This window comes from Ascaphus truei, chromosome 6 (genome assembly GCF_040206685.1).
Source record: "Ascaphus truei isolate aAscTru1 chromosome 6, aAscTru1.hap1, whole genome shotgun sequence".
Taxonomy (NCBI): Eukaryota; Metazoa; Chordata; class Amphibia; order Anura; family Ascaphidae; genus Ascaphus; species Ascaphus truei.
The window spans coordinates 97918959-97934722 of record NC_134488.1 but is presented as its reverse complement, the minus strand read 5'-3'; the positions used below and the strand labels follow the sequence as shown (position 1 = coordinate 97934722).

General features: G+C 42.8%; 1 protein-coding gene across 1 annotated transcript; it reads right to left on the bottom strand.

The window, feature by feature from the left end:
- Window positions 1-181: 181 nt before the first annotated feature.
- IL11 (interleukin 11) lies at window positions 182-11411 on the bottom strand. Its single transcript, XM_075605301.1, has 4 exons — window positions 11258-11411; window positions 9341-9427; window positions 1135-1287; window positions 182-583 (listed from the first exon to the last, which is right to left on the bottom strand). Exons 1-4 carry the CDS (start codon window positions 11327-11329, stop codon window positions 416-418), a joined length of 480 nt encoding a protein of 159 aa, XP_075461416.1. The 5' UTR covers window positions 11330-11411; the 3' UTR covers window positions 182-415.
- Between the last annotated feature and the right edge of the window lie 4353 nt (window positions 11412-15764).

Here is a 15764-nt window from a genome sequence, read left to right as displayed (position 1 = left end):
TTGTTTGAGAAGTAGCAAACACTGTTTTTAAAATGAATGCCAGCCATCCGCACAGATAATTAAAAAAAAAAAGTCAGTACTCATTTTCCAAAATGTATAAAAACCACTATTTTAAATATTACAAAGGACAATAAATAAATAAATAAATTGCTGGCTGTATAAATAGAAGTGCTACATCTCTATTCTAGGCATTACAACAACATAAAAAGGCATGGCGTGTCCCCAGCGCTGCCCTCCCTGCATAAATAAGGTGCGGTTGGAGGGGGATGGGTGAGTTTGTCCTGGAAGGTCCTCGGCACTGTGACGATCAGGTGAGTGTCTCTTCCCTACCTCCAGGTCGGCTTGGTGCGGTTTCCAGCGAGATCGCCATTGTTGGAGCAGAAGGCCATGTTGGAGGAAACGGCCAGAATCGCTTTCACAACTTGTTTCTCATCAGAACCAAAACACGTGTAGCGTAGTCCAAGAAGAGGTGAAAGTGGTCAAAAATGGCGTGGCCAGTTTGCACTACCCCCCACTGGGTGGTGGAGTTGGGGAGCTGGGGCACTGGTGGATCACTGACACGCGCTATGTTTAGTTTTATCATCTGTGAGAGAGAAGAAAAAGAGGAAGCTCAGATGACTGAGGCAACATGAATATTTACGCAGAATGAGCGGATAATCCCAAGGTTAATTGGTCTGATACTTCTTATTTTAGCCTATACGAGTTGGGTAACTGAAAGGCAGTAAAGTCTCTTATAATCAAAGCAGAGAAGATGGGTTGGTTAAAAGTAACCAAAGAATGGGAGAGAAGCCTTTCATTATTTATTATGGGTAAGTAATTTGGCCAACATAAGCTTGCTGTTTTGCACCCGTTATGCTTTAAAGGTGTAAGTACTATATCTGTTCATTATTTAAAATACAAAAATGTCCCATAGGTTGGGACTTGAACGCACACACAGTGTCACAAACCCTTCAACACAAGAATGGGAATCTAGGTCTGTGCACAGAGATATCATACCCTACCTACCCTAGGTCAAGTACAATTAGGTTTACCAGAATGGTTATGGAGGATTCTTATTTCTTTTATAAGTTGGTTATCACCGACTTTGTGATTTACCTCAAATAACCATCATGGCATTTCAAGCATCCCCCTTACCAAGTGGTCCATTTTCTTCACCAGCTTGTCTATGCGGTTATGAATGCTGGTAAACTCGTGATCCCGAACGACGTGAGCTGCCTTCTTCAGCCAGTCAAAATGCTTCTGATATGTGAAGAGGTCAGAAGTGAGCTTTGTGAGGCCTGTGGTGACCTAGAAGGAAATACAGCCATCAGATATGGAGCAAACATCCCAGTAAGAGCCACATACAGTCATTAATAGCATACTGTAATAACACTGGGTCTCCCCGTGTAAAAACTAACCATGAGTGTTTGTCACAGAGGAAGTGGAAGTCTGTACAATAGAACATGCATCAATATTCCGTTTCCCTACAACTTCTAAATAGGAAAATACTGCACCAGTAGAGCTGCTTTTCCTTGGTGATACAAAACAATGACATGATTCAAACTATTTCTGTCAAATGTATTTAATTGCGTATTAACCATAGTAAACCTTGTACCTTAATCCTCCTGCAAATACAGTACTGTAAGTGAATTCTCCAACTATGTTTAGAAGTAGAATTGTGATCATTTTCAAGAGCCTATCCAGCGACGTAACTGCTGTTTGGGGAACAACCTGGCAGGCGGGTTGTGTTAATGGCTTACTGATCCCTTATCACATCTAAAGACTACACTGCAACTCACATCATATCCCCTTTTTCCTTCTGAAAAAGCCTGTTAAGTAGCCTCCTTTGTGTCATCCTTTCCTTCAATTTATAGTGCTCTTTTCCAGGCCAGTGTGTAATTAAAATGTAATATCTTCTGCATCCTGCTCCTTCCATTATTTTACCATGAACAAACTCCTCAATCCACGTCCTGGGTTCTCCAGTTTAAGCTGTGCTGAAGGGGTTAAGAATGGTAAAGCAGACGCTCAATGAAGTGTTAAAGCAGAAGTTTCGTAGATGGTGAAAATATCAGCCTTCAAACGTCCTTTGATGAGTGGCCCAATTCCCAGGAGGCTGGAGTGTGGAACACTTTTATTGCATTAGAAATTGCTAAAGCAAGTTGGGAATTATTCCCATGCTTCCAGTGCGCTTATGGAAATTAAGCCGACACAGTAATACATTCATTTGGTAGGGATGAGAAAAGTGCTGGCAGATGAAGGGTTACCTTGTTTCGAGGCCCAAGGAGAGACTGAGTCAACCACATGGAAAATCTCAAGGCACAGGGCCCTATTTTTTTAAATTTTATTATATATATAAATAAAAAGAGTTTTTCGTTTCTCCATTTCTGAGATTAATACGGGGGGAAAGTGGCACAAAGAGAACTGATAGCAGTTCAGGCTGTGTAGTAACGAGTACTGTAAGTACTTCAACCCTTCTTCATTAGAGACCCAACCGCACAGCTATTAGATTTATCCCGAAACGGAAGGGTTACTTTAGTTCAGTGTGTGTTCATAGGGAGGTAATACAAAGTATTTATTTATTAACAGACCTGAAGTACCCCAACTTTTTTTATTTACACTCACGTTCATTTTTAAATAAAAAATTTTTTAAATGGTGTTAAAAACGAGTCACATTTCTGATTTAGAGTACTGTATAACATCTTCCTACAATTGGCATACAATAACTTTGCCTCAATGTTGAATATATTTTATTTTAATCCATCACAGTACCGCTACATTTCCTAAGAAACCGCATCCACGGTTTGAGGCGAATTTATTTTTTGTTCCGTGTGACCTTATCTTAATGATTCGAAGACTCCATGACTTGTCTAAGAAAATAGCTGTCAATGGGGTTCCTTTTCTATAATAACCTCAAGGGTTTTTGGCACACAATTGGAGCAGGGAAATGTCCTTTTAAATTGCGCTTGTTGTGTGTCTTAACCTGAAATGGCCTGCGCTAGGTTTACAGATATTAGAGATACATTATTTAATAGTAATGTATTACATTATATATTAGAATCTGTGTGCCAAGAAAAAAAGTGCAGCAGGATTGTTCAACTTGGCATATATCCTAATAAAACTCTAAAGTGTTAGCGCAGAATTAAGTTGCTATGTAAACATTTATTTGACACAGCACAGCTGTTTCAGTATATAGGTTAACAAACTGTATTATTTTCACAGTATGGCCGCTGTAAATAATATTACCACTAATTATTTATATTTACTAATACGAGTTATACACAAGACAATACACATAATTCTGTTTTAATATAAATCGTATTTATCATGACGGAATGCGTCACAAATCATTTAAAAATATATATATCCTAGTACATGTTGTCCTCATGTTGATGCTGAGCAACTTTGGTACTGTACATAGAGCCCTTGAAGCGCTCCTTTGAAGACAGTAATCATTGAGTAGGAGCGGCTCAGTAAGTAAAGACACTGGGGACAATTCTCAAAGCAGTGATAAGTGGTTTTAAGTGTGATAAATGCCCTTATAGCGTGATACTGCCTGCTCTGCTATTCACAAAGCTGTGATAACAGTGCAGTATCGCGCTATAATTGCTTTTTATCACCTATAAACAGTCAATGAAAAAAAGTCGTACGATAGGCCAAAGAATAGGTGTCTGGGGGCCCCTGGGTGGTGCCCGTGGGTGTCTGGGGGCCTTTGGGGCAACACCCTTTTGGCTGTCCGCCTTTGGGGTAACTCAGATGTACACTGGGGTGGTTGGGATTCACTGCAGCTAATTGATTGCTGGTAATTTTGTGGTGTTTACTTGTTTATTGTTGTTTATTTGTTGATTGTTTTGATTGCATTGGATATTGTTGGTGGTTGTTTATTTTTTAGGTTGACCATTGACTGCCATCATGTTAAATTATGCCCATATTATATGGGCATGATGTACACACTGTGCAAAACAATTGGTTGATTGGCATTTGTAATGTGTTTTTATTTTTCTATGTAATGTGTTTTATTTTCGGCCTGCTTTTTTTCCCGCTTCACTATTTATTGCTATAGTGGCTAATCATGCCCATATTATATGAGCATGATGTACCCACTGTACCAGTGAATGGGTGGAGGGTGGGGGTAGTTGCCTGGGGAGGGTGGTTAGGCCTTCTGCGTGGGTAGTGGGGGAGGGTCGGTTAACCCCTTAATTACTATAGCGGTTACTAAATGTTACGGTGGTTAAGGGGGTAGGGGCCATTAGATTGTATTTTTTATTGTATTGTTTCTGGCAACAGAGGACATGGACGGTGATGGGGATGAGGACGGCCTTCATCGTGGCAGCCTGGCAGGGGTGAGAGCAAGTTTTATTTACTTTATTTCTGCTGGTTAATGTTTTTTTTTAAATGGGGAAATGCACTATTATCCATATCTGGATAATAGTAATTTTGCCTATTATTGTACTGTATGTATTGGGGGGAGGGGGGTGGGGGTGGTCGTGGAGGATGTATTTATTTGAATGTGTGCATATATATATTTTTTTTTTTTTTTTTAGGCACCGAGGGCCCCTGCCGGCCTCTGGTATCATTCCTGTGCATAAAAACAAAAAAAATTGCTTTTGTGTGTGTTAGGGGGGTATAGGGGTTGTTGGGGGCATAGGGGGGGGAGGTTGTGTATTGTGCCTTAGCCCTTTCATTGCCTTAGTGGCTATCCGCTAAGGTAATAAAGCTGCTTTAAGGTAAATTTTATTAATAGTGTGCGGGAGCAGGTCTCCTGAGCTGAACCACTTTGATTTCTGCCTCAGGGACTCCCTGCTTCCCGAATTACAGGCCCCAGTATGGGGCATCGGGTGCCGGTATTGCTGCCATTTTTTAATCGTCCGTGTCACGTGACCGTGGGATTTAAATACTAGAGGAGATACCGGCACCCCATATCAGGGCCTGTAACTCGGGAAGCAGGGGGTCCCCTGTCATGGGAGAGGGGGTTTGGCCGGTATTGCAGGGGTTACACCCCATTTGGCCACCCCCTGCTCTCACGTGGGAAGCAAGGGATTAACTGGACTGTGGTCCACTAATGTGTTTTTACCTTGCTTCAGCATCCTAATGTATATTCCCCTGTAAAAATTTATTGTTTCTGTTCCAGTGTTTGCACCAACACCTACACTGGGATTGATGTGGGAGGGAAAGGGTTAAGGTTAACTTAGTGTTTATAGCTCTTTGTTCCATGTTCCCGCCTTTTCAGGCACCATTTTGCAGAGTCCCATAGGTCGCCATTGGGGCTCCATGTATTCCAATGGCAGAAGTAGCAGTTTTGGACCTGTTTTTCAGTGACGACCAGTAGGTGGCGTCCGAGAGGAGGAGCGGCGGTTTCCCATTGTAAGTCGATGGGGCCATTGACTTCAATGGTGATTCCTCGACGCCGATCTCCAGGAACAGGTTGGCAGCCATTCAAACCGCAGACCGCAAAAGCGGATACAATGTCTTTGAAAAGAGCTTTATCACTTGGTTCAAGTTCAATGACAATTGGCGTGGGAATCTTAGGTTCTAGGGCACCTGGGAATAAAATTCTTTTTGCGCCTAGCACCTAGGAACCCACACACACGACCCCCTACGGGTCCGGGAATGAAGGACCCCCGTAAAGGGTAGAGCGGAGAAAGAGGGTCGCGCCATTGAGTTTAATGGCGGAGCGGAGGTCATTGATTGATTCCAATGGGGGAAAGCCGCGTAGCGTGAAAACGGCTAAGTCCGAAATGGTGAAAAATGTAAGTCCATATCTCCGGTTCTGGAAGGACCAGAGGGCTAGGATTTGGGTGGCATGTAGCCAAGGTTCCAGCATGAATGCATGGCCATTCCCAGCCCTCTCCGAACAACCAGACAGAGTGTGGGCAAATGTAAAGATTTTTTGGTTTTTCCATAGACTGCAATGGCGGCGTCTCCCCATTGAAAGCCTGTGGCGGGGAACTCCATTGACTTCAACGGCGGAGCCGCGCCATTAAAAGCCTCTGGCGGCGGAACCCGTTGATTTCAATGGGCAAAGACTGAAAAGCAGAGATTCATTTTTAAAGGGAAGAATCCTGTATTTTAAAAGTGTTTTTACCTGCATTTGTGTATCTCCGGTTCTGGGGGTCGCACAGGGCTGAGAGTTGGCCACAATGGAGATACAGTTCCGGCAAGAAAAGCTGGCAAATATCAGCCCACTGGGCCCGACAGAACCGATTATATTAATATGTGAAGATATTAAACTGTGAATGGTATTTTGGGTCTGGTATGAAAACTAAGAACCCATCTGCTAGGTTAATTTGTAGGATGGCAGACCAGTTGTTGGTCATAAAGCCTCTGATCAAAGGTTGACCGCCCTGATTGTTTACAGTAGGGCGGAAGAACAAAGGACCTGAGTGGTCTGTAAGTGTCATAATTCACACTTGCAGAGAAGGAAGATTCTACTTTAAAGGGGTTTGCTAGCCAGCTAGGCGCCCAGGGTTAAGAGATAGGCCTGAGATTGTATATAAACAAAGCTCAGCCCTTACTCATTGTCTTTTGTGTCATCCTTGAGATTGCTGTATGAACTGCTAATCAAATTTTCTGATTATTTCGTCATTCCAATTCTAAGTAAGTACATATTTTATCTGTTATTTGTATATATCGTGTGTTCACCTTTTTCAAGGAATAAATTATATTTTATCATATCTAGTCGTGTTCAGTTCAACCCAGGTATTTTTGGTGTATATTATAGCTTGTCATAAAGTTACCGTGACATCCCCGAGGCTGAAATCAATGCAGTTTATCTCAGGAGAACCCCTGCTCCCGCACACTATTAATATTTTTTTTAATTAAAGCTGCTTGATTACCATAGCGGATAGCCGCTACAGTAATGATTTTTTTTATTGTTATTGGTGCTTTGATAATAGTGTACATGAGCAAGGGGTCTCCTGAGCTGAACCTCATTGATTTTAGCCTTGGGGACCCCCTACTTCCTGCGATACAAGCCCTGTTATGGGGTGCCGGTATCGCTCTGCAGGATTTAAATCCCCCGGTCATGTGACACGGGAGATTTAAAAGCACTGGGGATACCGGCACCCCATACCGGGGCCTGTATCTCGGTAAGTAGGTGGTCCCCGAGGCTGAAACCAATGCGATTCAGCTCAGGAGACCCCCTGCTCATGTACACTATTATCAAAATCAATATTTTTACTGCACGATCGCCTGTAAGAGCCGTGCATGGAGACGCAGTGTCTCCATGCAGCTCGTACAGGCTGCATTTTTTTTCTATCAGCTATAGCAATATAGAATTTATAGCGCGTTAGCACTGATACAAAAAACAGGTCGCACGATAGTGCATTTTTTTATCGAACTTTAAAAAATGGCCTTCACTTCATAGTGAATCCCGCATTTGGCTTCCTGTCTTACAGCACGATAAAAAAATGCATTGTCGGACGCAAAAGCACTGATTTTATCACTGCTTTGTGAATAGGCCCCATTGAGTTTGAATCAGGGGAACCTGGTTCAATTCCCTTTGTCAGCTCTTTGTGACCTTGGGCAAGTCACTTTATCTCCCTACCAAAAACGTAGATTGTTAACTCTATATACCACCATTATATCCTGAAATCCATTTTAGCAAAAGGGTTAAATGGAGGTGCAAGTTAAGGAAGATTTGTAGCAAAGCTGGTGTAACGTGAAGAATTAATATAATGATTCTATTCATCAAAAGGAGACCGATACAGTAAGTGAGGAGGGCAATAAGCTGGGACCTCACAAAGGATCAAAGTGAGCTTCAAGTCTAATACATTTTTTAAATAATTTGTCAAAGTGTGAACATTTTCCTTTTTTTAATTTGCAGCAGAACTTAGTCTAAGCTGCTAATCAGATTCATCTATGCCAGGGGAAATGTCCAAATAAAAACAGAACAGGAGAAGAAAGAAATGATGGAACCACCTGAAACGTCACGTTCTCAAATATTGCTTAGACAAGGATTCAAAAGTGACTTCACAGCACTGAAACTTGCCTAACTTTAACCTATTAAACATACAGCTACCATTGGTTCCATGTGGAAGTACATTCAGGAGATAAATATGCTTAATGCAGATGAGACCCATTGCTATTGGGCAGTTAAAGAAGACATACAGTTGTCCACAGGGTGTCAGCACAGGCCACAGTCTGCAGCACTGCTGGTTTGGGGTTTCCCAGTTGTGCGTGACCAGGCAAAGCTTACTGTACCATTTTTATATTTTATTGCTGATGCTGTTCCCCTCGCCTCCCTTTTGGGGATGTGTTGTTTTGGCTAGTTTGCTGCTTGTTTTGATTTCAGATGCACATGTGCCTAATCCACATAGGGATGACAGTGAGTGGGGACAGGAATCTATTTCCTGCTCCTCTGCATCCTCAACGGAACGTTTTTATGGATTGTGGGAGGATTTTTAAGCATTGAATTCCTGGGGTCAGGATTTATGCAGGAAGACCCATGTTTGGAAATGTGTTTTAAACAGGTTCCAGCTGTTGATGACAAGTACAGTACTCTGAACATGACTTTCATGTAACATAACACCAGAACTAAAGCCACTTGTGCCCCTTGTCACATCAGCTTCATTATGACATAAGCTGACCCTTGATGACACATTATTGTGGGTATATTATTAGTAACTTCCAGCGCCATTGCTTAGTCTGGAAGTGTTATTATCCTCAGTCCATGACATCATCATCCACGCACAATCGTTTGCAAAAATAGAACTGTTGTTTAAACAACTACACAATTAATTAAACTAACGGCTGCTTTCATGATTAAAATGAATTTGCAGCTTCATTTTCCAGTTTCCCAGCACATCGGTCTGTTGATAATACAGTAGATGAGGTCATGTGACAGCCACTGTTGGATGATGTAACTAATATGAATAAAATCAGTGTATGAGCCATTGCAGGTTTGCAGAATATGAAAAATGACTGCTAATTGTGATTTAATTTTTAGCTATTTAACTACTTGTATTACAGTTAACCCCTAGGGTTAAAGCAGTGTTTTCCGACTTGTCACAGAGTGACGGGAAGAGCAAACACCGTGGGAGATACAGAAAGAGGCAAAGAAAAAAAAGCAGACAGAGAGAGAAAAGTAACACAGAGAGGGAGTGAGAATTAAGGCAATGTCACTGCATCAATAACCTAATACATATATTCTGCTAAGTAAAAACTCGAGAGAATGGGACACTTAAAAACAAAACAATCGTTTTTGGTCCAACCAAGTGTAAAAAGTTTGGGAACCAGTGGGATTAAGGATTTTTGGTTAAAGATTCATATGTGGATTCTTACATAGGCACTTTTCAGGCACAAAATGAAAGACCCCCACCCCACCTCCCCACCCCCCAGTGTCAGAGAATTGGATGTTCATTACCTGAATGTTGGACAAATCCACAGCATTCATAGACAGTACAGGCAAGGTGTCCAGTTTATGCTCTCCCTCTAGCGGATACTTGGCTTTCTGCGGAAGGAGGATACAACGTAAATATGAATATCCAAGCTAACGATGCACAGTGCATTAAAGGAGCAGTCCAAGCAACCGTTTTTTATTTACGTATTTTTATTGATCGGCGAAGATTCGGCTCGGGGTTCACTAAATAACTGCAGAGGAATAGTGAATCAGTATCTGTGACTTTGTAAATGGTTACTATAGAAACAAAAAATGCTTGTTCTATTATAATACATTAAAAATGTCATACAGAGTTGTTTTTAAAAAAAAATGCTAGAAAAAGTATTTTCCTCATACCGAAGTACAGAGCTGATTTATTTACAAAAACAAACACATGCAGGATATGGCTCGGTCTGCAGCTGTAAGTGGGACATTACACTGTGAGAACCACTCTTGTAGTGGGCATCATTTCTATTTGCAACCCAGGGGTTATATGATACAACATAAAGGAGACTGCCTAATTAGAGCAAGACAATATCCGTTTAGTTTTACATAAGTAAAGGTAATGCTAAACATTGCTGTGTGTAGGTTGGAAAAAAACTGCAGCCGCAATGAATTTGTGGCCCCAAAGAGCTTACGCTGAAAATGTGTTACCTGGCGTGAGGACTACAAGTCTCTTACTTCAGAGCTCGGTGCCACGACCACAGGATTAGTGTTCCTTCAATTCCTAACCGTGTTACAGCAAATACAAATACCACTTGTGGGTACATTTGCATGTTACGTAATTTCTATTTTGCTCAACTCCTTGGTCAAAGGGGGAAAGCTATTGTCTATGCAGAATCAGAGCAATGTGGTTGGAAGACGCAAACTGGGGACATTCCTTGGTAATTCCAAGGAAATGCTACATTCATTATTTGTACTGTTGTGCTATAGAAAGTTGTTTGTTTTTGCCACAGTATTTCTATATTCCAGTTGTGGTTTTCTATGGGACTATGGCCCTCCCTGTATTTTAGGACTAACCAGAAACAGGATAAATAAAACTGTGAGCCATAGCACAGCTCAGAGGTCTAGCACATTTGGTCACAGCGATCAAATGACCGCCGGCGCTTGTCCACAACTCGCCGCCGCCGCTTCTCCGCTAAGGTAAGTCACTATCCTTACCCCAAAAACCTCTAATGTTAAGCCCTAATAGTAACTACCCTAAAAACCTTAACCCCTTACCCTGAAGTTAACCCCTTACCATGAAGTTAACCCAGGGGTGTGCAAACTGGGGAGCGTGAATTTTTTTTTGGGGGGGGGGGGACAAAGGGCCGCAGTCACAGAGGCCCACGCTTTTCCCCAAAGCATTTAAATTAAATGCCAGGGAGCGGTAACTTACCTTGGCTCCGGGCGACACGTGTCAAATGACGCCGCGGGTCACGTGATGTCACATGACCTTGGTGTGTCATTTGATGCCGGTTCTTAGGTAAGGGGGGGGGGGGGGCGCACGAGCACTGGAGCTGAGCAGGCAGGGGACGCAGCGCAGAAGTTTGCGCACCCCTGCCCTAACCACTAAAACCTCTAAAGTTAACCCCTTTAAAACTAAAACTAACCACCTACCCTAAAACCTGCCTTCTCGTCGAAGCGGCCAGCGGTGGAGAGTCTCCCTGTGGCTAAACCCCTGTCTCCCTATGGCTAAACCCCTGGCGGGGAGTTGGTGGTGGTGAGACGGCAGCGGCAAATGTCCCATTCCGCAGCACAGTGTGTGAGTTATGCTCTAAAAACCTGCACGCCAATGTCTGACAGCCCAGGAATTATCAGCTGTCAGCCATGAAAATAGTGTTTTTTTCCAGTCCCTGAGTCACTGCTTAACATCACTTTCACAGTTAGGTTGTCTCAGTATAACCCACTGAATGCACTTACAAAGTTGTTGAAGAGCCGTTTGGTGTCACCGAGGAGGTGCTTGGCCATGTGCAGTATGCTGTCAAAGTCCATTCTGGGGTCAGTAGGCTTGCTCCTTAAAAGAGGAAGGGCCCATAACCCCTCATAAAGGCTCAGTATAGCTAGAACTAGCTGGCACAACCCACCTGTAAGAAGAAGAAGAAGAAGAACAAGAAAATAAAAGGGTAATGGTCTTACCAGTTCAGAGCAAGAAACACATAATAACGAATTATAGCACCATTCACAACAGACCTCTGCAATACTGAGATGTGTCACAATCAACAGTTTATTGTTAAAATGAAAAACGCTCTGAATTATCCTGCGCTATTTATCTCATGCAAGAAAAGGGCTGTTAATGGCATTGTGTGGTTAAAAAATAAGATGCATCCTTATTAGCTAAGACTGCACATGTGAGTATAATGGTAGAAGGCATAGTGATGGCAGATGCTGGATTAGCAGTGCACAGAGTTCCACTCTAGTAATTGCCTAGTTTCTTTAGCTATCGGTGGCTATACATGTCAATAAAAATGTGAATAAATAGCCCTGTATCATTGAGGTACACGACTGACTCAGCCATTGCTTGTTTTGAGCTAGAAAAAAAAACACATAGTCAAATGTATTGCTATAGGAGGTTTTCTCCATTAAAACATTGTGGTACAATTGACGGTCACTGGACACATTGTGGGCAAGAAACATGATAACAGGACTATGTCAGTGAAAAAAATCTTATTTGGCCAGGTTTTACTAATAAGAGACCTGTACCCGTGCCATAACCACTGTTATAAACATGCCACCTAATTAAAGAAGAAGGAGGTGTGTGGGCCATGCTGTTTATTTAAGTCTAGAACAGCTGGATAACAGAATGCTGGCCGTCATCCACACAGAATGCAACTTTCCTGTCTTGCATTCTAAGGAACACCAGGGATGTAGAAAATGTAACAAATATGGAATATGAGAAACTACAATCTTAATTACATAGTGGTAGTGGAACCATTTCTGTAAATTACAGAGTGATTTCAGATGGGTATAAACAGTGATGACATGCAATAATCACTCTCTGGTAGCAAGAAGAACTCGTGTTCCATGTTACAGATATAACATATTTTACCAGCATTTTAACATCCCCCTTCCCCTGTAGTTGTACAGTACACCCGTGTAGAAAAAATGCCCTCAACTTATCAAAAATACAAATATTGTGTTGTAGTAAAAACTGTGCATTTGACACATTTATTTGGGAACATTTTGGCTATATTTCTTTGTTTAAGAATTTGGACCAGGTTGACATACAGTACAGTAAGAAAATGACAATAGAAGAGTTAAAAATAAAAATAATACTGTAATTGCCAGGCTTGTAAATTTGCTGCTTCTAAACTAAATGTAGGTCCAAACAATGTGGGTACTGGATAATTGGGCCAAACTCTTCTTTTTTTGTTAAATCTTCAAAATCAGAAACATAGACGAGACATTGTTTATCACCTCCTTAGGGCAGGGACCTCCGTCCTATTGCCTCAGTTTGTCTTGACATATATGTTATCATTTGTCATACAATGTCATTGTCCTCCTTGCCACATTTTACTGCGCTACGGAATATGTTGGCGCCGTACAAATAAAAGATAAATAATAAGGCCCACCCTGGGTTGCTATGGGGATCCAGACATCATGCAGCGGTATTTAAGGAGGAGAGACCGTTCTTGAATGTTAGGTTCCAGGAGGACATGAGGAGAGGAGCTTTGGGGAGAATAGAATAGACCAGCCCCCTCCTCCCCCCCTGCCTACTTTATGTTCTAGGGACAGTAACCTTGTCAGTTACGATCCCTAGAGAAGACTAAGGGAGTCAAAGATAAGTGCAAACGGCATGCGCCAGAGAGCTACAGTAACGAGGAGTTCTGGACGCCGGCGGATCGGCTCATACAGTGAATCTGCATATACATTCCTCTCAGTACGTGGCAGTTACCATAATGGCTAAAGGTATTTGTTTACTTATACAGGACTCGCTCGGATCCCCAATGGACCCAGTATTACCGAAATAATGAGGAAAGTTTCCACAAGTATTAGGAGGGGGGGGGGGAATCTAATCACAGTAAAGGAACAAGATATGTACCTTCATTGAAGTGTTAATCAAGGACACTGGTCGAAGAACGGTATTCATGTATGTCTGATGTAATATACAGTGCTACGTGTCAATATATGGATGAACGGTCCCTGTGTTTGGGAACACGAATAAATGACAGTTGTGCTATAAAAGTTCCTGGCGCTCATAATTATACAGCCTTGCTACCTCATCGCCCTGCCACCTGAATCCAGCACCCTGAGTCAAGGTAACCCATGCAGAGTAGCCATATATAACAAACCAATGTAACCTCCCTCGGAAGCCAGACAGTGATGGTTACATACTGTACTGTGTGTGTGTGTTTGTAATAGCTGTATTTTTAGAAACTGAGTTCAAAACTGTTTTTACAACGGAGTTCAAAACTGTTGAGTAAGTGGCACTGCGGCTTTAAGCTTCTCTTCCGCAAAGTGTCACTGAATGATTGTGTGTGTGATACAGAATCTGAACTAATGGAGAGATGTATGAATGGACAATCTTTTCTAAGCCTTTGTTTTTAGCTCTCCTACAGTATGTCCTCTGCCTTCCCCCTCTCTATGACGTTTATTCCTGGCAGCACTGGCAGAAATAGCCAGGCTCAGCTGCCAGATCAGGAACAGGAAACAAACCAAAGAAATATTATGTTTTGTTGTCGTATGTGCATCGGATGAGTTATGCAAGAACCATTAAAGTCATATGACATTCCAGCCATCACTTCAATGGACCCTTCTCTATCTCTTTTTCCACCCCCTCTTTCTGCTTGCTCCCTCCCACGGATACAGAACTGGTCAGCTTCCACATCGTTTACCTTGGGATCACAAAGAAGTGACACACTGGCTTACATTGGAACAGCTGCACCACTGTCTTGTAAAGCGACCAAGTGTCCCAGCTTGTCTCCCTTTGCAATGGTCTTAAAGGAGCAATCCAAGCAATATCCTACATGTGCGGTCAGTTCTGTAGTATTAGATAATACGTATGACCTTTTTTTATTTTAAAATCCAACTCTTAATGGGCCTAACTGTTGCTATGGAAACATGACGTTGAGGGTCACGTGACACCGGGCGAAGTAAGGGGGGGGGGGGGCAGCCAACGGAGAAGTTAAGGCAGGAGGTGCGGCAGCGTCACAAAAAAAGTTTGCGCGCCCCTGGTCTACAGTATATTGCTGGACAAAAGTGTAAACCTGTTTGAAATGGTCCAGTCTTCCAAAAAATTGTTACTGACTTGGCAACATTAAATTCAGACAGCAATGCACGGGATATAGTTCCTGTGCGCTACTGGAAAGCACTGAACAATGATTTGTGTGTCTGTGACCCTGTTTCTTTACCCATATCTTTTTTTTAATTTTTTTAGGTTATTTGTGTGGAAAAATGTAACAACCCTTGATGCTAGAAAACCATTGTATACCAAGTAATCATAAGACTTTTGAAGTGAAACTTCTTTAGTGGCACCTCATTCCTAATGGAACAAAAATGGATTGTGGGGTTCGAAAATAAAACGGATGTGACGTCAAAGCGCTCCCCCCCACCTGCTCAACATTTACTCGCCGCCGCAGCTCCTAACGAGCACTGCTCCCCCCCGCGCCGCTCCCCTCTCAAAATGTAATTGCCGCCACTCCCTGCTGACCTCCCCCGGCCGAGGCATGGAACGGGGGGGGGCGGGGTTGAGTGCGCTGCGTTCCCCACAGCACCATCAGAAGGGGATCGCTGCAGCGCTCCCCTCGAAGCCAGCTCCCGCTGACGATTACGCGCTGCCCCCCTTCCCCCGCCAACACTGCCTCCATCGCCTCTGCCCACGCAGCACTGCCGGAGGAGGGGCTCTTAATCACGGTATCTGCCCGGCCGCGTCTCCACACACATACATACTCTCTGACTGACACACATACATACTCACTGACTGGCACATACACTGACTGACACATGTGTGCCGAGCACGCGCGTTATAAGTCAATTTCTGTGACAAAAGTCAAAGAAGTTTCACTTACTATGCGCGTGCACAGCACACACAGCTTTTTTTTTTAAGACCAGGCATAGTTGCTTGATTTTTGATTAAATGAGAAAGTAATGTTTAACTAGTCTGGTACTCCTCAATGGCCAGACTGCAAAGCAGAAGCTCTCAGGAAACTCATTGACCCAGATCGACAAAGCGAAGTCAGGACTCCTGATGTCATGTTATCAAAATCAGTGACGGGCGTTATGTCTCCATGGCGAACGCGAAGCCACAAAGCTCACTCGCTCTGTCTCCGCAAAACCCATATTTCAAGGTCTGTATGGGAGATAACGCCACCCTAAGGTATGACCTAAGTAACGCATCATGAAATCCCTGCAGTAACTATATCGGAGCTCTGTGGATAGGCGTCGTTACAGGGGACACCTCTGTTGCATATTATTTGCATTAAGTCTATTA